The 22,967-nt window shown below is 37.5% G+C and overlaps 1 protein-coding gene across 11 annotated transcripts in view; it reads left to right on the top strand.

The window, feature by feature from the left end:
• The window catches only part of ARHGAP21 (Rho GTPase activating protein 21), a 142,982-nt gene that overhangs the window by 111,193 nt on the left and 8,822 nt on the right, over window positions 1-22,967 (top strand). For all 11 annotated transcript variants that reach the window (XM_033209913.1, XM_033209907.1, XM_033209912.1 and 8 more), the window contains 12 exons: window positions 1,193-1,351; window positions 1,495-1,597; window positions 11,041-11,077; window positions 13,293-13,418; window positions 14,648-14,932; window positions 17,570-17,634; window positions 17,998-18,134; window positions 18,692-18,834; window positions 19,522-19,677; window positions 19,768-19,846; window positions 20,367-20,440; window positions 20,518-20,607. In XM_033209913.1, coding sequence (XP_033065804.1) covers window positions 1,193-1,351; window positions 1,495-1,597; window positions 11,041-11,077; window positions 13,293-13,418; window positions 14,648-14,932; window positions 17,570-17,634; window positions 17,998-18,134; window positions 18,692-18,834; window positions 19,522-19,677; window positions 19,768-19,846; window positions 20,367-20,440; window positions 20,518-20,607 — 1,454 coding nt within the window. The remainder of the gene's footprint in view (window positions 1-1,192; window positions 1,352-1,494; window positions 1,598-11,040; window positions 11,078-13,292; window positions 13,419-14,647; window positions 14,933-17,569; window positions 17,635-17,997; window positions 18,135-18,691; window positions 18,835-19,521; window positions 19,678-19,767; window positions 19,847-20,366; window positions 20,441-20,517; window positions 20,608-22,967) is intronic.

The following is a 22,967-nucleotide window of genomic DNA, read 5'->3' as shown; positions in this document are numbered from 1 at the left end:
TCATTAATCTATAACAGAATTATGCATCAGCAGACTCTATAAAACTAGCCTGCTTTATATCATGTATCGTTTAAAGAAATTTTGTTACATGTGCTAATTTAAATATCAAAATCAGTTTTAAATACTACAAGCTTTAGTGAAATTAAATTGTTATCCTCATTGGATTTTTAAAACTTCAGTTATCTTCTTGCTTTTGGAAAAAGAATTACTGTATTCTTACTGACATGATAGTAAACTGTCATTTACTTAGTAAAAAGTGGTGCATAGAGAAATTTCCAAAATGTCTTCTCTTGCTAAAATGTAAAGAGCTGCTTTTAAAGAAAGTTGTAAAAATAGAAAATAAGCTAAACATAGTTAGAATTAACTGATTTTGGCCATAAGATGGAAATGTTATATTTTTGTAACATTATCGGTCTTTTTGATTAAAATCCTGATAATATGGTACAGCATTCTTAGAATTTAGTCAAAATTAACATAGCTGGACCTTTTAAATCAAGGCATCAAAACCCTGGTTTATCATTGTAGTACGTTCTTTAACAGGTTTTATTCTGGGGCATTTAATTTTAAGGATTATAGTTCCAGCATCCTATTGAATTACATTTATTGGCCTCAAGTATTAGAAATTAAATCATTGATGTTTTTATAAGAGTAAGAATTTTGTACAAATGTCTCTGGAAACTTATTTTGGAAGCTAGAGACTGGACTTTGTCTTTCTACAGAAATTGAGATACACTTGTGTGGGGATGAGGGGGGAGATACGGTTTTAGGAATTAATGCTTTGAAAACTGAGCCTCAACCAATCACCTTGCTTAATTTCCTGAAGTGATAATCTGTGATACATTTAAAATTTGAAAAGTAATTCTTTCGGGTGGTATATGATTATTGCTCTGGTTTGATAGGTTTAGGTTTGAGGTACCTATAAACTTTAGTACCTTGACAATTAGTGAAGGCATTAATTGGTTGGCAGAACAGCTCATTTAATTTCTTATACCATATTCTCAGAATTATGTAGAATTACTAGAGTAATAATTGTAAATCAATTTTTAGCAGACTGAATAGGTCATTTAGTGATGTGCTTTGGTGGTGAAGTGTTAAAATCTTTGTCTGACCCCCTTAATAATGATTATTGACTATGAGTTTTATTAATAACAATTAGGTCATTGAACATTCTGATTTTCCTTTTTTCTTACAGATGAACCAACTAGCCCTAGCATTGATCATGATATTGCACATATTCCTGCTTCTGCTGTTATATCAGCCTCTACCTCTCAGGTCCCCTCCATAGCAACAGTTCCTCCCAGCCTCACAACTTCAGCTCCCATAATTCGCCGTCAGCTCTCACATGACCACGGTACGTCTAAAGGGTGGTTTTGTAAACCATATCTCATGCTCTGTTTTCCACTTAGAACAGTATGATAAACTGATCTTTCCACCATTAAGAGAATCTGGGAACCACTTGTGAATGTCTAAATACTGAATTTTAATTAATTACAGAATCTGTTGGCCCTCCTAGCCTGGATGCTCAGCCCAACTCAAAGACAGAAAGATCAAAATCATATGATGAGGGTCTGGATGATTATAGAGAAGATGCAAAATTGTAAGTCTCAGGTGTATTATTTTAAATATTTGTATGTGGATGGGTATTCAGCATGACCTTGACACACAAGTTCAGAATTTAATGGTGGTCTTATGTTTTCTAACTTTGACATTAGGAATGCAAATAAAGTTGTTAATGGTAACATTAAATTGAATTTTAAAAATCAATAACACACAAACATGGTAGAAAAATGTGTTAAATACTCTCACCCTAAGAACTGCAGCCATTCAGTACTATTCAGACATAATACGTTACTGTTTTCTTTTGTGTAATTCTAGAGCTATTCTGTACATAAAATCATATGTACACTACCTAAATATGCATATATGTGTATTGTATTCTAATTATTTTTACAAACAAATGATACATGGTATAGACACTGATCTTAGAGATCATTAAATGCATATCGTCCTGGCTCATGCTGTTTCATGATTTTTTAATTTTCCATTGAATAGTTTATACCATGATATACTTAACCAATACTCTGTATTAATAGACATTTATAGTGATCAAATCTTATGCTATCACAAATACTTTATTGACTATATTTGTTCATAGTGCAGTTAGCACATGTGTGAATAAATATAATTGAAAACCGGATTCTTACATCAAAGGTGTATTTTTATTTATTTAAAAAATTTATTTATTTTTGAGACAGTTTTGCTCTTGTTGCCCAGGCTGGAGTGCAATGGCGTGATCTCGGCTCACTGCAACCTCCACCTCCCGGGTTCAAGCGATTCTTCTGCGTCAGCTTCCTAAGTAGCTGGGATTACAGACATGCACCACCACGCCTGGCTAAGTTTGTGTTTTTAGTAGAGACAGGGTTTCACCATGTTGGTCAGGCTGGTCTTGAACTCCTGATCTCAGGTGATCCACCCACCTCGGCCTCCCACAGTACTGGGATTACAGGCATGAGCCACCGTGCCCAGCCATATTTTTAATTTTAATATCTATTGTTAATAGCTCTCCATAAAAATTATACCGAACCACATTCCCACCAGCAATATACAAAAGCCTCTGCTGTTATATTCTACCACAGTGTATTGTTTAGACTTTGATACATATCTTTTGAATTATCATAATAGCATTTTGCAGTTTTAATTTGACGCTTTCTTACCAGTTCAACACCATTTCATATATTTAAGATATTTATATTTTTCTGTGAACTGATTTTTTATATTTTTTGACTATTTTCTATGGATTCTTCTGACTTCTGCATCCTTTTTATATAAAGGAAGCTAACATTTTTCTGTGATGTGTTGCAAGTCTTTCCTAATTCAATATTTTTCATTTTTTTTTAAACCATGCAAAAATATTTAAAATTTTTTCTGTGGCTAAATTTAGGAAATATTTTTGTGGCCTTTGAATTTTGAGTCGTATCGTATCGAAAAATTCTGTCTCTACTCCAGAATTATAACAAAAGTTATGTTTACTTTTTTTTTTTTGTAAACTTACAACTTTGACTCACCTGGAATTAATTTATTCTAATTAGTGAGATAGACAACTTTACATTTTCTAATATCTCTGTTGTCCCAAAAGCACCTGTTGAATGTCATCCTTTTCTCACCAATACATTATCTTTATTATATACTAAGTCATATGTATTTAATTTTATTTTGGGGCTCTATTCTGTTCAGTTGATTTATCTGTATATTAATGTATAACAGGTTCTATTAATTATGGTAGTTTTATGTCTTTCTTATCTGGTAAGACTATTATCCATCATTATTTTGTTTTTTCAGAATTCTCCTATATTTATTTTTTATTTTCAGAATTCTCCTATTTATAGTATTTGAACCTTCTTTTTTTTTTTTTTTTATTATACTTTAAGTTCTAGGGTACATGTGCATAACGTTTATATCATGTATAACTCCCCATTGCAATCCCTCCCTCCTCCCCCCTCCCCCTGATACGCCCCAGTGTGTGATGTTCCCCTTCCCGAGTCCAAGTGATCTCATTGTTCAGTTCCCACCTATGAGTGAGAACATGCGGTGTTTGGTTTTCTCTTCTTGTGATAGTTTGCTAAGAATGATGGTTTCCAGCTGCATCAATGTCCCTACAAAGGACGCAAACTCATCCTTTTTTATGGCTGCATAGTATTCCATGGTGTATATGTGCCACATTTTCTTAATCCAGTCTGTCACAGATGGACATTTGGGTTGATTCCAAGTCTTTGCTATTGTGAATAGTGCCGCAATAAACATACGTGTGCATGTGTCTTTGTAGTAGAGTAATTTATAATCCTTTGGGTATATACCCAGTAGTGGGATGGCTGGGTCATATGGTACATCTAGTTCTAGATCCTTGAGGAATCGCCATACTGTTTTCCATAATGGTTGAACTAGTTTACAATCCCACCAACAGTGTAAAAGTGTTCCTATTTCTCCACATCCTCTCCAACACCTGTTGTTTCCTGACTTTTTAATGATTGCCATTCTAACTGGTGTGAGATGGTATCTCATTGTGGTTTTGATTTGCATTTCTCTGATGGCGAGTGATGATGAGCATTTTTTCATGTGTCTGTTGGCTGTATGGATGTCTTCTTTTGAGAAATGTCTGTTCATATCCTTTCCGCACTTTTTGATGGGGTTGTTTTTTTCTTGTATATTTGTTTGAGTTCTTTGTAGATTCTGGATATTAGCCCTTTGTCAGATGAGTAGACTGCAAAAATTTTCTCCCATTCTGTAGGTTGCCTGTTCACTCTGATGGTAGTTTCTTTTGCTGTGCAAAAGCTCTTTAGTTTAATTAGATCCCATTTGTCAATTTTGGCTTTTGCTGCCGTTGCTTTTGGTGTTTTAGACATGAAGTCCTTGCCCATGCCTATGTCCTGAATGGTACTACCTAGATTTTCTTCTAGGGTTTTTATGGTATTAGGTCTAACATTTAAGTCTCTAATCCATCTTGAATTAATTTTCGTATAAGGGGTAAGGAAAGGATCCAGTTTCAGCTTTCTACTTATGGCTAGCCAATTTTCCCAGCACCATTTATTAAATAGGGAATCCTTTCCCCATTTCTTGTTTCTCTCAGGTTTGTCAAAGATCAGATGGCTGTAGATGTGTGGTATTATTTCTGAGGACTCTGTTCTGTTCCATTGGTCTATATCTCTGTTGTGGTACCAGTACCATGCTGTTTTGGTTACTGTAGCCTTGTAGTATAGTTTGAAGTCAGGTAGTGTGACGCCTCCAGCTTTGTCCTTTTGACCTAGGATTGTCTTGGCAATGCGGGCTCTTTTTTGGTTCCATATGAACTTTAAAGCCGTTTTTTCCAATTCTGTGAAGAAAGTCATTGGTAGCTTGATGGGGATGGCATTGAATCTATAAATCACCTTGGGCAGTATGGCCATTTTCACAATATTGATTCTTCCTATCCATGAGCATGGTATGTTCTTCCATTTGTTTGTGTCCTCTTTGATTTCACTGAGCAGTGGTTTGTAGTTCTCCTTGAAGAGGTCCTTTACATCCCTTGTAAGCTGGATTCCTAGGTATTTGATTCTCTTTGAAGCAATTGTGAATGGAAGTTCATTCCTGATTTGGCTCTCTGCTTGTCTGTTACTGGTGTATAAGAATGCTTGTGATTTTTGCACATTAATTTTGTATCCTGAGACTTTGCTGAAGTTGCTTATCAGCTTAAGGAGATTTTGGGCTGAGACAATGGGGTTTTCTAAATATACAATCATGTCATCTGCAAACAGGGACAATTTGACTTCTTCTTTTCCTAACTGGATACCCTTGATTTCTTTCTCTTGCCTGATTGCCCTAGCCAGAACTTCCAACACTATGTTGAATAGGAGTGGTGAGAGAGGGCATCCCTGTCTTGTGCCAGTTTTCAAAGGGAATTTTTCCAGTTTTTGCCCATTCAGTATGATATTAGCTGTGGGTTTGTCATAAATAGCTCTTATTATTTTGAGGTACGTTCCATCAATACCGAATTTATTGAGCGTTTTTAGCATAAAGGGCTGTTGAATTTTGTCAAAAGCCTTTTCTGCATCTATTGAGATAATCATGTGGTTCTTGTCTTTGGTTCTGTTTATATGCTGGATTACGTTTATTGATTTGCGAATGTTGAACCAGCCTTGCATCCCAGGGATGAAGCCCACTTGATCATGGTGGATAAGCTTTTTGATGTGCTGCTGAATCCGGTTTGCCAGTATTTTATTGAGATTTTTGCATCGATGTTCATCAGGGATATTGGTCTAAAATTCTCTTTTTTTGTTGTGTCTCTGCCAGGCTTTGGTATCAGGATGATGTTGGCCTCATAAAATGAGTTAGGGAGGATTCCCTCTTTTTCTATTGATTGGAATAGTTTCAGAAGGAATGGTACCAGCTCCTCCTTGTACCTCTGGTAGAATTCAGCTGTGAATCCATCTGGTCCTGGACTTTTTTTCGTGGGTAGGCTATTAATTGTTGCCTCAATTTCAGAGCCTGCTATTGGTCTATTCAGGGATTCAACTTCTTCCTGGTTCAGTCTTGGAAGAGTGTAAGTGTCCAGGAAATTATCCATTTCTTCTAGATTTTCTAGTTGATTTGCGTAGAGGCATTTATAGTATTCTCTGATGGTGTTTGTATTTCTGTGGGGTCGGTGGTGATATCCCCTTTATCATTTTTTATTGCGTCTATTTGATTCCTCTCTCTTTTCTTCTTTATTAGTCTTGCTAGCGGTCTGTCAATTTTGTTGATCTTTTCAAAAAACCAACTCCTGGATTCATTGATTTTTTGGAGGGTTTTTTGTGTCTCTATCTCCTTCAGTTCTGCTCTGATCTTAGTTATTTCTTGCCTTCTGCTAGCTTTTGAATGTGTTTGCTCTTGCCTCTCTAGTTCTTTTAATTGTGATGTTAGAGTGTCAATTTTAGATCTTTCCTGCTTTCTCTTGTGGGCATTTAGTGCTATAAATTTCCCTCTACACACTGCTTTAAATGTGTCCCAGAGATTCTGGTATGTTGTATCTTTGTTCTCATTGGTTTCAAAGAACATCTTTATTTCTGCTTTCATTTCGTTATGTACCCAGTAGTCATTCAGGAGCAGGTTGTTCAGTTTCCATGTAGTTGAGCAGTTTGGATTGAGTTTCTTAGTCCTGAGTTCTAGTTTGATTGCACTGTGGTCTGAGAGACAGTTTGTTATAATTTCTGTTCTTGTACATTTGCTGAGGAGTGCTTTACTTCCAATTATGTGGTCAATTTTGGAGTAAGTGCAATGTGGTGCTGAGAAGAATGTATATTCTGTTGATTTGGGGTGGAGAGTTCTATAGATGTCTATTAGGTCCGCTTGGTGCAGAGATGAGTTCAATTCCTGGATATCCTTGTTAACTTTCTGTCTCGTTGATCTGTCTAATGTTGACAGTGGAGTGTTGAAGTCTCCCATTATTATTGTATGGGAGTCTAAGTCTCTTTGTAGGTCTCTAAGGACTTGCTTTATGAATCTGGGTGCTCCTGTATTGGGTGCATATATATTTAGGAGAGTTAGCTCTTCCTGTTGAATTGATCCCTTTACCATTATGTAATGGCCTTCTTTGTCTCTTTTGATCTTTGATGGTTTAAAGTCTGTTTTATCAGAGACTAGGATTGCAACCCCTGCTTTTTTTTGTTCTCCATTTGCTTGGTAGATCTTTCTCCATCCCTTTATTTTGAGCCTATGTATGTCTCTGCATGTGAGATGGGTCTCCTGAATACAGCAGACTGATGGGTCTTGACTCTTTATCCAGTTTGCCAGTCTGTGTCTTTTAATTGGAGCATTTAGTCCATTGACATTTAAGGTTAATATTGTTATGTGTGAACTTGATCCTGTCATTATGATATTAACTGGTTATTTTGCTCATTAGTTGATGCAGTTTCTTCCTAGCCTCGATGGTCTTTACATTTTGGCATGTTTTTGCAATGGCTGGTACCGTTGTTCCTTTCCATGTTTAGGGCTTCCTTCAGGGTCTCTTGTAAGGCAGGCCTGGTGGTGACAAAATCTCTAAGCATTTGCTTATCTGTAAAGGATTTTATTTCTCCTTCACTGATGAAACTTAGTTTGGCTGGATATGAAATTCTGGGTTGAAAATTCTTTTCTTTAAGAACGTTGAATATTGGCCCCCACTCTCTTCTGGCTTGTAGAGTTTCTGCCGAGAGATCTGCTGTTAGTCTGATGGGCTTCCCTTTGTGGGTAACCCGACCTTTCTCTCTGGCTGCCCTTAAGATTTTTTCCTTCATTTCAACTTTGGTGAATCTGGCAATTATGTGTCTTGGAGTTGCTCTTCTGGAGGAGTATCTTTGTGGCGTTCTCTGTATTTCCTGAATTTGAATGTTGGCCTGCCCTACTAGGTTGGGGAAGTTCTCCTGGATGATATCCTGAAGAGTGTTTTCCAACTTGGTTCCATTTTCCCCCTCACTTTCAGGCACCCCAATCAGAGTAGATTTGGTCTTTTTACATAATCCCATACTTCTTGCAGGCTTTGTTCATTTCTTTTTCTTCTTTTTTCTTTTGGTTTCTCTTCTCGCTTCATTTCATTCATTTGATCCTCAATCGCTGATACTCTTTCTTCCAGTTGATCGAGTCGGTTACTGAAGCTTGTGCATTTGTCACGTATTTCTCGTGTCATGGTTTTCATCTCTTTCATTTCGTTTATGATCTTCTCTGCATTAATTAGTCTAGCTGTCAATTCTTCCACTCTTTTTTCAAGATTTTTAGTTTCTTTGCGCTGGGTACGTAATTCCTCCTTTAGCTCTGAGAAGTTTGATGGACTGAAGCCTTCTTCTCTCATCTCGTCAAAGTCATTCTCTGACCAGCTTTGATCCGTTGCTGGCGATGGGCTGCGCTCCTTTGCAGGGGGAGATGCGCTCTTATTTTTTGAATTTCCAGCTTTTCTGCCCTGCTTCTTCCCCATCTTTGTGGTTTTATCTGTCTCTGGTCTTTGATGATGGTGACGTACTGATGGGGTTTTGGTATAGGTGTCCTTCCTGTTTGATAGTTTTCCGTCTGACAGTCAGAAGGACTGTCTGTTGGTCTGTTGGAGATTGCTTGAGGTCCACTCCAGTCCCTGTTTGCCTGGGTATCAGCAGCAGAGGTTGCCGAAGATAGAATATTGCTGAACAGCGAGTGCACCTGTCTGATTCTTCCTTTGGAAGTTTCCTCTCAGGGATGACTCCACCCTGTGAGGTGTGGGGTGTCAGACTGCCCCTAGTGGGGGATGTCTCCCAGCCAGGCTACTCAGGGGTCAGGGACCCACCTGAGCAGGCAGTCTGTCCGTTCTCAGATCTCAGCCTCCGCGTTGGGAGATCCACGGCTCTCCCCAAAGCTGTCAGACAGAGTCATTCGCGTCTGCACCGCCCCCGCTGCTTCCCCTATTGGACCTCAGCTGTGGGCTGTCCCCAGAGGTGGAGTCTACAGAGACAGGCAGGCTTCCTTGAGCTGCTGTGAGCTCCACCCAGTTCGAGCTTCCCAGCGGCTTTGTTTACCTACTTAAGCCTCAGCAATGGCGGGCGCCCCTCCCCCAGCCTCGCTGCTGCCTTGCGGATAGATCGCCGCAGACGGCTGTGTTAGCAGTGAGGGAGGCTCCGTGGGCGTGGGACCCTCCCTGCCAGGTGTGGGATATATTCTCCTGGTGTGCCTGTTTCCTTAAAGCGCAGTATTGGGGTGGGAGTTACCCGATTTTCCAGGTGTTGTGTGTCTCAGTTCCCCTGGCTAGGAAAAGGGATTCCCTTCCCCCTTGCGCTTCCAGGTGAGGCGATGCCTCGCCCTGCTTCAGCTCACGCTGGTCAGGCTGCAGCAGCTGACCAGCACCGATTGTCCGGCACTCCCTAGAGAGATGACCCCAGTACCTCAGTTGAAAATGCAGAAATCACCGGTCTTCTGTGTCACTTGCGCTGGGAGTTGGAGACTGGAGCTGTTCCTATTCGGCCATCTTGCTCCCAGTATTTGAACCTTAATTAGATTTTCTAGTTCTTGAATTCTTATGTACATTTTCATTGATACAATGATTAATTTATAAATTAACTTGGGGAATACTGACATCTATGATATTGAACCTTGTGTTAAAGAGCTATTTGTCTTTTTTATTTTTGCATACAGTCCTCTGAGGGGTCCATTTGGTTATTCTTTATATTCCTTTATATAAAAGTATATTCTCTATATATTCTATATATAGAATATAGAGAATATATATATTCTATATATTCTTTTATATGAAGAATCTATGTATTATTTATATAAAATTAGTTCTTTCTGGACCAGCTACTTGAGGGAGGTTTGTGTGTGGCTAGCAGGGCTTGCTTCCAGGCTAGCAGGAATTTTCCTAAAGATACAGGGTTGGATTTGTGAGCTATTTTAGCTTTTATTTCTTCCTCATTATAAGATATCAAAAACTGCCATTATTTCAGAGTCTACTGCACCCTACACCAGCTACACACTGTTTCCTGCAGTGATGGCAGGACTGTATGTTTCCTCATTCTCCTCTGATACTCCATGGTAACCAACGAGGCTCCCGTCGCCAGCTTCAGCACGCTATTTTCCATTGTTCCAAACAATGGATGGTTGGTTTCAATCTCTCAGAAATCAATGTACTGCAGTTTTCAGATCTGCAAGTAACGGTGCCCTCTTCTTTCTTCCTGTATCCATTGTTTACTTCACTGCAGTTAGCCACCTTTCTTTGTTTGTATGGCTTAGTTCTGAGTTACAGTGTCTTCTGATATGGTAAAGATTGAGTTTGCATATCTGTTTCTGATTACGTTGTTTGTGGCGTGGTGGGGGCGTTTCTGAGAGGAGAGAACAGTGACACCTTTAGTAACATCTTTAAGAAACTCTAAGTTTCTTAAATGAATTTTGAGTTTAAAAAAGTTTATTGTCCCTTAATAAAAGTTAAATTATTTTCGATTACTTTAACATGAACCTATCTCCTGAAGCACTAAGCCTTTTCAGTGGCAACAGTTGTCCTCCTTTTTGAAAGCAGTCAGAATGTGGTTGGAGTAGAAGAGTGAAGGGCCGGGACTGTCCCTAACTGCGCCTTCCCTGCCACATTTCCAGTTCAGGGTATCCACCAGCAAGATGAGTGGAAATGACAGGAAGCATCTCCCTGAAGATGGCTGCTGATGGCAACTGCTTACTGATCATAATTAACATCATGGAAATCCTTAATACAGCATTGCAGCTATGGTTAACTAATAACATAAAACCCAGTGTTCAGCCTGAGTCGCTTTTTCTTTGATTTAAAAAAAAAAAAATAGAAAATCCCACACTTTAAGCAGAAACAATTTTAATTTACCAGATCAATTAAGAAAGTTTTAATTACTGAGTGGGAAGTTTTTTATAAAATTAGCTTTTTTTTCACTTCCACTGAATAGGGGACAGTTAACATATTAATGATGAAATGTCAGATTATTATTGAAAGATTAATGGTAATAAAATTATTCTTACATCTTTAAGATTTTTTTTGCACTTATTGAAAATATTTATGTATTTTTTTCCCAACAGGTCCTTTAAGCACGTATCTAGTCTGAAGGGAATCAAGGTTAGTATTAGAGTTTCTCCTTACCTTAGTTTCTCTCTTCATAGAGAAGTACTTCTTTTACCCAGTAGACATTTAATATTTAAATATTGTAATCTTTTATTCTGTAAGTATTGAGTACATTTGGAAAATATTATGTATAAAATGTTCTCTTCTAATTTCTTACATATTCAAGTATGTAATACTTGATGCACGTTGTGCTGATTTTTCTGACTTTATCAGTTCAAGGCCAGAAATCTAACTGCCCAGCAGTCCTTTTTGTATTTTGTTGTACGTTTTTCTATCCTGGAAATTATTTCGTGCCTTCCCCTAACACCCCCCACTCCACCCCTGTTCTCTCTCTTCTCCCTCCCCTCATACTTCCCTGAAAACATAGAAACTATTAGACAGGAATTCAGTTTCCTGCCTTTCTCAACCTCCACTTCCCGGGTTCAAGCGATTCTCCTGCCTCAGCTTCCCAAGTAGCTGAGATTACAGGCGCCTGCCACGCCTGGCTAATTTTTGTATTTTTAGTAGAGATGGGGTTTTGCCATGTTGATAGGTTCAAACTCCTGACCTCAGGTGATCCGTCCGCCATGGCCTCCCAAAGTGCTGGGATTACAGGCGTGAGCCACCATCCCCAGCCAGTCCCCTGCCTTTATACCCACACTTCCTGTCTTCCTTATTCTTACCATAAATATTGCTGTGCTTGTACCATTATCCTCTTAAAAACCAACCCCCACACTTCTTTGGATTCTCTTGCCTCTAAGTTTCTCGGTCCCCTTCTGCACAGTCACCATTTTTCCAGTGACTTGTTCACTGTTGTATGCACCCATGTTCTATATCCTACATTAAAATAGAAACCTTCCTGGAATCCACATCTCGCTTTATTTGTTACTCCTTTTCACAGCAGAACCCCTTGAAAAAACTATAGTTTCTACTACTTCTCAGCTCACACACATCAGAATAACACTGACATTCAGATTCCAAAACTAATGGTTTACGTCGGTTTTTTAACTTGAACCCTTGCTGGTATTCAATGCAATTTCCGGCTCCCTTCCTGAAACACTTTCTTCTGCTGGCTTCCATCTTGCCACACTTTCCTGTTCTTCGTTCTAACTGAAAGGCTGCTTCTCCATCCCCTCTGCTCCACCTAATATCTAAATGTTGGAGTGCCCAGAATTGTTCTGACCCTTCTTTATCTACCCTGATTTCCTCAGTGATCTTATGCAGAGGTTTCCCAAAGTTTACATGGCTCTCCTTGACCTCCTTCCTGAACTGCAGCTCATGTCAGCTGCTGTCATTTGGATTTTAATCAGCAACTCAAGGTTTACATGATGATTAGACCCGTTACCCCCAGACCTCGTTATCCCTTAAGTTTTCCCCATCTCAGCAAGTTCACTTCCATTCACCTTCTTGATGAAGCCAAATATCTCAGAACTAGCCATGTTTCTTTTTCACTCTCCCCCGTATCAATTCCAGACTACCCTGAATCTTCCTGTCTTCAGCTATGCTACGTAAATGCAAGCTGACATCATCTCTCACCTGGATTCCTACAGTCGCAGCTCTTTTCATGCTTGTCCCTTTAGAATCCACTCTCAACAGAGTACTCAGAGTGAGCTTTGAACTGGGTGTTCAGTTACTCCCCTGATTCGTCACTTAATGCTTCTTTCACACTTCCTACCATGGCCTAAAAGACCCTTAATGATCTAGAATTAGCTGTTTGTTGATCACATTAATCAGTGAACATTTTAAGTGATAATGATGATACACAGTCATTAGCTATACATTCTCACCAAACTTCTCTTCCCTCTGACCTTTTATGGCTGGTTCCTTATTTTTTCTTCAGATTTCAACAAAATATTATTTCTTTAGAGAAGCCCTGCCACAGCATCACCAGTTTCTAGCTGCTTCTCCGCCATTCGTTATTGCATCTTGCTGTTTTCATTCGTCAAATGACATAAATCACAAAACGATCATTTTCTCATTTTTCACTAAAATGTGAACTGATGAGAACAGGAAAATTATACCATTTGTTGTTTTTAATGGTTAAAAAATGATGGTCAATTCACATTTTTTAAATGAGACTAGAAATTTTTTAAAATATAAAGTTAGGATTTTTCAAAAATAGCCCTTCACTTGAAACATTAAATAAGGGTTTTCCACAAAGCAGTTTCAATGTGCAAATATTTATAAAGGAAAATGCTGTTTTCCCTTGTTTTCTTGGTCCTTTCTATAGATCGCAGACAGCCAAAAGTCATCGGAAGACTCTGGGTCCAGAAAAGATTCTTCCTCAGAGGTCTTCAGTGATGCTGCCAAGGAAGGGTGGCTCCATTTCCGACCCCTTGTCACCGATAAGGGCAAGGTAGTGTGTTTTCTAAGCCACCCTGAATGTCAGAAATGCAGACTCTGACAAATAAACCGTATAACCTATATACATAAAATGGCATGATACCCAGATTAAAGAGTGAAAAAAAAAATTTATAAATATATTTTTCTACATTAATAAAGTATTCCTTAAAAAAATTCTAATTATTGCTTTAATTTAGTACTTTTTGTCCTGTGTGTCAGCTGCATGTAGAATATATTGTCTTACGTTTTGGCAATGTAAAAAAGAAATCAAAGTATTTAAGAAGGAACTCTGCTTTTCTTATTAGTTTATTAGCAATGGGTTATTTCCATTGTCCTTTAGGAAGTGGCAGTTTTAAATTTTTATATCTCTTTTCTCAGTTTAAAATTAAGCATAAAAATATCAATATATGCATCCAGTAGATTTCAATAGAAAAAATGTTTGCCGCAAAAATGTTCTATAATATTTGGACAGCTTACATGTAAGAATATTTTAATGCTGTCAGAAGAGTTTAAAATTTTTAAGTATACAATTGTTTGAGAACTTCTGCAGTTTCTGTCATTTGTGTGCTCTAAGTCGTAAGTCTTTCACTCAAAAGGTTTTTTGGACTGATTTTTTTTTTTTTTTTTTTTTTTTTGAGACGGAGTCTCGCTCTGTCACCCAGGCTGGAGTGCTGTGGCCGGATCTCAGCTCACTGCAAGCTCTGCCTCCCGGGTTCCCGCCATTCTCCTGCCTCAGCCTCCCGAGTAGCTGGGACTACAGGCGCCGCCACGTCGCCCGGCTAGTTTTTTGTAGTTTTTAGTAGAGACGGGGTTTCACCGTGTTAGCCAGGATGGTCTCGATCTCCTGACCTCGTGATCGGCCCGTCTCGGCCTCCCAAAGTGCTGGGATTACAGGCTTGAGCCACCGCGCCCGGCTGGACTGATTTTTAAATTTTCTCTTCCGTTACTGTTTTTGATATATTTTGCTACATTTGTTTTCTTTGATTTGCTTTGTTCATTTTGCCTTCCCAACTGAAGTTGGGATTTCACTGTCCTTGACTTTGATATGAATACACTGCCTAACTCAGTTTACAGTCCACAATTTTTATCTTCCTCTCCTCACAAATAGGTACTGAGCTAAATCAGTCACCTGCTACGCTAGTTATGTGTAAGCGCAGAGGAAGGGTGTTGCTTAATGTGCTTATCCTGTCACAAAGATTTAGCCAAATACTGACTGTGCATGCACTGTCGCATGTTTTCTAGCGAGTTGGTGGAAGTATTCGGCCATGGAAACAGATGTACGTTGTCCTTCGGGGTCATTCACTTTATCTGTACAAAGATAAAAGAGAGCAGACGACTCCGTCTGAGGAAGAGCAGCCCATCAGTGTTAATGCTTGCTTGATAGACATCTCTTACAGTGAGACCAAGAGGAAAAATGTGTTTCGACTCACCACATCCGACTGCGAATGCCTATTTCAGGCTGAAGACAGAGATGATATGTTAGCTTGGATCAAGACGATCCAGGACAGCAGCAACCTAAACGAAGAGGTGGGTGGGTGTTCAAAGGAATACTGGAGAAATCTGACCCTTTCACAACACTTTCTTACAAAGATCTAAGGAATATGATACATCATTTTTATAAAAAATTATAATATGCTATTTTCATGTAAAACAGTTGATGGAAAACTCAAACATACCTGTTTTATATTATTTTCATATATTGGAAAATCACCATCACTGAACTAGAAACATAGGTTATTTATATATTCTGCATACCTTCTTAGAAGCAGTGAACTACATTCCTAGTCCTGGTCGTTTGTGACCAAGTTATTCCAGATCCATATCCATCTTTCAAAGACAGGATTGTTATAGTGCTTAAGTTACAGTAAACATACTTACCAGTATAAATAACCGTATAAATGCAGAGTGATACTGATGATTTTTGTTAATAGAATTATATAGTCAAGAATATGATATAGCCTACTGTCATACAATAATTAGTTTCTAAGAAAGCTTGCATTTTCAAAAATCGTAAATCAGCTTTCTTTTTTTTTTTTTCCTTTTTTTTTTTTTTTTGAGACGGAGTCTTCCTCTGTTGCCCAGGCTGGAGTGCAGTGGCACGATCTCAGCTCACTGCAAGCCCCGCCTCCCGGGTTCAGGCCATTCACCTGCCTCCAGCTTCCCGAATAGCTTGGACGACAGGAACCCACCACCACGCCTGGCTAATTTTTTGTATTTTTAGTAGTGATGGGGTTTCACCATGTTAACCAAGATGGTCTCTATCTCCTGACCTCGTGATCTGCCCGCCTCGGCCTCCCAAAGTGCTGGGATTACAGGCGTGAGCCACCGCGCCCAGCCCAGCTTTTCTTTTTCATGTAGAACAGTGTTTAGGGATTTGAGAATTATGATCATCAAGATATTTTTGCAGTAGGAATTTCAACAGGAAAGATAGTTTTTAAAGTACGTATAACTATAAACTTTATCAAGCAAATTTAGCAATGATTAAGTCAGCATTTGCTCAAGTATTTTCTTATCATTAACAATTTTTTCTTCACTGTTTTCACTTTTCATGCCCATTTATTATAACCAAAAAAGGGGCACAGAGTTCTCTTATAGTACTCAGGAATGCCCACATTAAATGTAAACTTATGCAGATTATGTTCTAATTCAGTCATTTCCATTATATCCAATTCAAAGTATTAAAACATATACCATAGGAAAAGTGTGCTTTTTTTCCTTTGGTAGTTTACACTCTGCCTTGTTTGTGGTTAAAAAGTAACACCAGATCTTTATCAGTGCAACCTATACAACTACTCGCTATATAGATAGCATCAGACCTGAATTTTTGCAAAATAAACAGGGAGAATGAGAACTTAGATGTGAATTTCAGCTTTAAGTAATAGCTCAGAGGAGTTCTGTGTAACAGGCACCTACTATGTGTCAGGCATTCTCTCGGGCAGTAGACTGTCATTGTTAAAACTCCTTCAGATGACTTGTTCTGTGACACATAGTAGCCGTTTGGATGATTGAATGAGGTGATGCATATGAAGAATGCCTGCCAGGTAATAAACATTTACTCGGTGTGAGCTATTATCATCACCATCTAATCTTAAGACACAGGTACACAAGTCTTTTCCCCAGTTTCATAGATGAGAAAACAGTAATTCACTGAGCACATAGCATATGGCAGATACTATTTTAAACATTTTACATGCATTAATCTCAGCAACCATATGAATGTGTCCTATTATCATCACCATTCTACAAATAAGGAAACTGCGGCAAAGAGAGGCTAAATCATTTCCCTAAGGTCACACAGCGACTTAAGCCTCAGGGGTGGTATTTAAATCCAGGCAGTCTTATTCTAGCTCTTAATCATATGATCTCTCAGCTGATAAGTTGGAATGGTCTATTTAAATTCAAGATAACTTACTCCTGTATTTAAAGACTGTATTCTTTGTAAACTGTATCAATCAAAACGAGGCAAGTTAAAAAAAAAAATTGAGAACCCCACTCAATATCAGTGTGTAATTGGAATGAATAGGAAAAAAAAGATCACATTATGGTCAACTCTGGGTTTACCATATAGCATTTTATACAAGTTAACTCACAGAGGTTAAAAAAAAAAAATCAAGCCAACTTTAAGCTTTTCTCTTTTTTTCTTTTCTGGTAATGTAACTGCCACTTTTGATACTAGTTGATCCTTGGTTTCACTGTCCTTACAAATTAGTCACTAACACATTCTGGCAGTCTGTTTCCATCTTTTATCCACCTATATTTCTTTTTCTTTTTGAAGAAAAATCACTTACACGTATATTTTTTAAATGCTGATCATTCTTTCTGGTATTAGAGAAAACACTCGCTGCTTCATAGTCATTTATTTTTAAATGGACAGATTAGTTCAATGAGTGTGGAACACTTGTTACTTGCTGGTACTATCCTAGGTATTGCATGGATACAGAAAAGAAACAAAACCCTTTGGCAATGTTGGGAGGCACTTGGAACATTTGTCACATGGTGATGTTGAATAGAAGCTTTGAAACAGCTCCACTGAGAACACATGATAGTAATGTTTTTGTTAAATAAGCAAAGCAGTACAATACAAAGCCTCAAAAGAGTAAGGATCATCACTTACTTATTGATATTTAGAATTGATTTTCTAATTTTACTTTATTTATTCTGTAGGATACTGGAGTCACTAACAGGGATCTAATTAGTCGAAGAATAAAAGAATATAACAGTCTGATGAGGTGAGAATCCCACCTTGCCTGCAGTTAATTTGGATATAAAATCAGTACAGTCATCCCCCTTATTTGCAAGGATATATTCCAAGACCCCAAGTGGATGCTTGAAACTGCAGATAGTACCAAATCCTCTCTACACTATATTTTTTCCCATATAGTAATGGGCGGGTAGCGTATACAGTGTGGCTACTCTGGATGAAGGGATGATTCTTATTCTGGGCAGGACTGTACAAAATTGAAAGCTTATGAATTGTTTATTCCAAGAAGTTTCCAGTTAATATTTTCAGACCATGGCTCACCACAGGTAACTGAAACCACAGATAGAGGGGGATTACTGTAATGGTTAACAAATGTCATTTCCTTCAACAGCAAAGCAGAGCAGTTGCCAAAAACACCTCGCCAGAGTCTCAGCATCAGGCAAACTTTGCTTGGTGCTAAATCAGAGCCAAAGACTCAAAGCCCACACTCTCCAAAGGAAGAGTCAGAAAGGAAACTTCTCAGTAAAGGTATTGATGTTAGCTTTCTAACAAATAAATAAGATGATTTAAAATTGGCATCAGAGAGGTACGTTTATGTTTTCTGTACCATTTCTACTGACCAGGCCCCATGTCAACTAGCTCAAAATTCACAGTAGGCCTGGTCTGGGCTCATTGGGCCTTTCCCTTTGTGAGGCCCAAGACACCAGCTTCATTATAAAGAGAAAGTGAGGGAAAATACAAACAATACTTAAATCGGAGACATTATAAATTTAAATGACTCGGAGGATTCAGGTCCTATCATTTATGAAATAAAACTATTATTTTTCCCTTTGTTGAAGTCTCACTATAAAGATGACACACTGATTTTATTTTTTTGCTGTTTTAAAGAAAATTATAGCACACATTATAAAAGAATGAAAAAGTATAAGTTATATGGAAGAGAACATATTTTTGTTAAATATGATGTATTATTTATATTACAGGACTTGGATTTATGTAAACATTGATAAAATGTTTTTAAAGTCATGATTTAAACACTCATTTCTGTTTTATTATGTTGTTTTATTTTGACTGGCAATCAAAAGATGATACCAGTCCCCCAAAAGACAAAGGCACATGGAGAAAAGGCATTCCAAGTATCATGAGAAAGACATTTGAGAAAAAGCCAACTGCTACAGGAACGTTTGGCGTCCGACTAGATGACTGCCCACCAGCTCATACTAATCGGGTAGGAGACACCAGCCCACCAGATTTCCTAAAGTCATTAATTCGGTTGTGATTATAATAGGATCTGAGTATACAGCCTTTCAGACAACAGAGACTGTCAGTCTATTTTCCTCTTCATAGCAAACCTTAGTTTCCCTAACTATTTCTGACCTGTAATGCTTTTTTTCTAATGTATTGACTCTGAAATTGAATAATTATTCAACCATTAGGAATGTGTCTGAAATGGTTGGTAACAATTCATCTTCAAATCATGTGTGTTTCTGCTTTTAGCATCTTAAAACAAGGATGACAACAAGGACCTAATTAAGAAAGTATAATACATGTAAATGTGTGTGTATATATTTATGCTAGGATTCATATCATGAATTGATGTTACTCTCACCTCCTCCTTTTCTTGACTGTCTCTTTATTCACCTGAACGGTTTCCACATTCTCCTTACCTGTTCTTACTTTTCAGAATGTTATCTCTCTGGGGGGTCCCCTCTTTCTCTCGGTCTATTTGTCTTCTTACTGTCTCAAATATCTCTTGCAGGTTTTTTCCATTCCCAGATCTGTAATGTCTCTATTCTTTATATTACGTAACAGCAATTTATGTTTCCTTTTGGACGAAAGGGGCATTTTAACTGTGATATACAACTACTAAACATTTGTGCTGCATTAAATAAAATGTTTATTTCTTGTTTTTCAGTATATTCCATTAATAGTTGACATATGTTGCAAATTAGTTGAAGAAAGAGGTCTTGAATATACAGGTATTTATAGAGTTCCTGGAAATAATGCAGCCATCTCAAGTATGCAAGAAGAACTCAACAAGGGAATGGCCGATATTGATATACAAGATGATGTAAGTTTGCTTATTTGAATAACTGATCCTTTTTTTTCCCTTTGGTGATATTGGATATGAAAATACTGTATTTCTATTTTGTACACCTAGAAATGGCGAGATTTGAATGTGATAAGCAGTTTACTAAAATCCTTCTTCAGAAAACTCCCTGAGCCTCTCTTCACAAATGGTGAGTTAACTCCCATGAAAGATAGATACCAGATGAAATGGTTCAAGTTACAGTTGGAAAACCATGGAATATTAAATTGAACCAGGACAAAATGTCTTGGTCAAAGGAAACAGAAGGCTTTGTTGAGTTCTCCCGCATATATTAAAAACATAAAAGTTGTTTAGGTTCATTGACATATGTATTATCTTGTTCATACATGTTTGCAGCCAAATTGTTACCATTCAAATGGCTTCTGACGTAATAAGGTACAATGAGTAGAAAAATGTTTTTTCGGTCAAGCCAAGTATTTAAATGCCAAGTAAGACACTTTTTACTAGATGTTGTTGGAGGGTGGGGGAAGAATGGACAGGCTGTGTAAATATAGGATGGTTCCTGCAGGGAACTTAATTTTAGAGATTTACATTTCAAAGACTATGTAGAAATCTTATGTTGTGGTTTAAAATTAACCCTTAAAGGGAAACTAGATTACAATTCACCTAAGCAATTTAAAATAAATTTGTTTTATTGTTCTTGTCGTCAGATAAATATGCTGATTTTATTGAAGCCAATCGTAAAGAAGACCCTCTAGATCGTCTGAAAACATTAAAAAGACTAGTAGGTATTATTTTATATTTTGGGGGATACAACTAAAATTCAGCCTCTAAATCCGTCATGAAAATAATCTGTTTCAGATTCACGATTTGCCTGAACATCATTATGAAACACTTAAGTTCCTTTCAGCTCATCTGAAGACAGTGGCAGAAAATTCAGAAAAAAATAAGGTATGTTAAAGGCTTATTGGAGAAATGTACTTTTAGTGGCTTTAGTTTAAAAGATATGCTTCATTACTTCATGCCAAATAGTCAATAAAAGGTTTATAAATTCAATATCAAACTGGGTAAGTCCTTCTTAAAATTGTTTTTAAAAGCAAAAGATCCCAAAATACCAGTTGTCACCATTTTAAAAGGATATTTTAAAAGATTTCTTGTATGATTATTCAGTAAGAAAAATGAAAAAGTCAGAAATTTTACTTCTCTGATTTTTCAGTTGTATATCAGTATTTTGAAGAGGTAACATACGCATACGCTACAACAGTCAAAAGGCCAAATAGAATACAGGGAAAACAGACATAAACAGATAAGTCATTTTCATCCCTTTTAACACCGCCACATTTTCTTTGTCAAACACCACAAAATATATTCTTTATATTGTCTAATACTCAGTTCACATTCAGTTTTTCTTTTTTTAAAAGTTATGTTAGAGACAAGGTCTCACCATGTTGCCCAGGCCGGTCTCAAACTTCTGGCCTCAAGCAATCTACCTGCCTCCCAAAGTGCTGGGATCATAGGCATGAGCCACCATGCCCAACCCCATTCGTTTTTTTATTTTTATTGTAAAAGTGTCTTTGCAGGGTTATTTGCTTAAGTCAGTGTCCAAACAAGGTCTACACATGGTATTTTGGTTGACAGGTTGTAGTCTTAACTTAGTTTTTTGATGATTATTGCCTAAATCCATTATATCATCAGAGATTGTAAAATGATGATTTTTAACTCATCAAGGGCATTACTTCTTAAAGTACTGAAACAGTCATTTTAATTTCTGGAGAAGAAAATGAAAGAATACCACAAGCTCAGGAATATTGCTGACACTCTTTTCTGAGTGATTTAGATAGATCAGTTTAGTTGTTGTACATGTTCTGGAAGTTGTAGTAAGGATTGATATGAGAAGAGTGTCAACTTCTATTACCTGCAAATCAAGAAGCTTACTTCCTTTAGATGCTCAATTTCCTCCGTAGTGATAGGGCTACAAAATGGTTAGGGAAAAAAAAAAAAAAAAGGAAATGAAAGCCTAGACTGTTTCCAGAAGTTCATACTGTAGGAGCCAAAGAGTTTTCAATATAATTATAGCTGAAGTAGTCTCTAATTAATTTCAGTGTTTCCTGAAATCCATGACATCATTCATCAGTACAGAGAAGAGTGTTGGTCTAGTTAGTTTAGAAAGTACTGAATTAATCTTTAGCATAGGTCTTTACTGCAGAATTTTTTGTGTTTTTAATGTAATTACACTGAATCTTGAAGGGGTATGGTATTTTATGGAATATTAAAAATAGAATTTTTAAATTTATGAATAAACTATACACTATTTTATCAGTTTTTACCCAGATAAAATATTACTGTGTATACATATAAATATTAATGCATGTTATCATTAGTCTAAAAACATAAATCATAATCAAGAATCCAGTAAAAATCTTACATAAGGCATTTGAGATGGTAGACTTGTGTTTTTTGAGCCACCAACACCAGCACAGATTGAAGAGTAGGGTGAGTACATATTCTAAGAGGGAGACCAGAAACATTTCTGCGTGCCCAGTTTTAAGTACACCTTTCCCACACATAGTTTCTATCAAGCCAACTCTCTAGAAATAATCCTGACTTCAACACAATTCCTCTGCAGTGATGGTGTCGTTATGTATGTGCTACACTAGTTAACATGTTAGGTGTGCAGCAATTGCTTTTCTCTTTTTTCCAGTTTGGCTTTTTGAGTTCGGTGGTGATTTTTAGCCCCCTGATATGTTATTAGGGTTGATTAAAGTTATTTTAATCAAATACTGAATTCAAAATATATCAGACACCGTAAGATTTAATGAAGGAAAGCAAAAGATCCATACCTTTGACAATCTGATAATTAAACAAGGAATACCATATATGGAAATTACAAAATAGTGAGGCATTCCAAAAGAGTGAGGCATTCAGAGCAAAGCAGACCTAACCAAAGAGCTTCAGAAGATTGGTTTCAGGTAAAAATGGGTCAAAAGTAATATTTCCAACCATTGGGTGTTTACACATTAGTGATTTTGATGTACTAGAGGGAAAATCTGTAACGTTTCATACTTCTTCCACTTTTCATTTCTCAAGGGGAGGGAATTTTGTTATTTTTTTTCCTTTTTTCTTCAGACAGGGTCTCACTCTGTTGCCCCGGCTACAACCTCTACCTCCTTCCACCTTAGCCTCAGAGTAGCTGGGACTACAGGCACACACCATCACACCTGGCTGTTTTTAGTAGAGATGAGGTCTTGAACTCCTGGGCTCAAGCGGTCCCCCAAAGTGCTTGGGACTGCAAGTGTGCCTGTAATCTTTTG

Source organism: Trachypithecus francoisi, unplaced genomic scaffold, assembly GCF_009764315.1.
Source record: "Trachypithecus francoisi isolate TF-2019V2 unplaced genomic scaffold, Tfra_2.0 Lachesis_group9, whole genome shotgun sequence".
Lineage (NCBI taxonomy): Eukaryota > Metazoa > Chordata > Mammalia > Primates > Cercopithecidae > Trachypithecus > Trachypithecus francoisi.
This window is presented reverse-complemented; position numbering and strand designations above follow the sequence as displayed.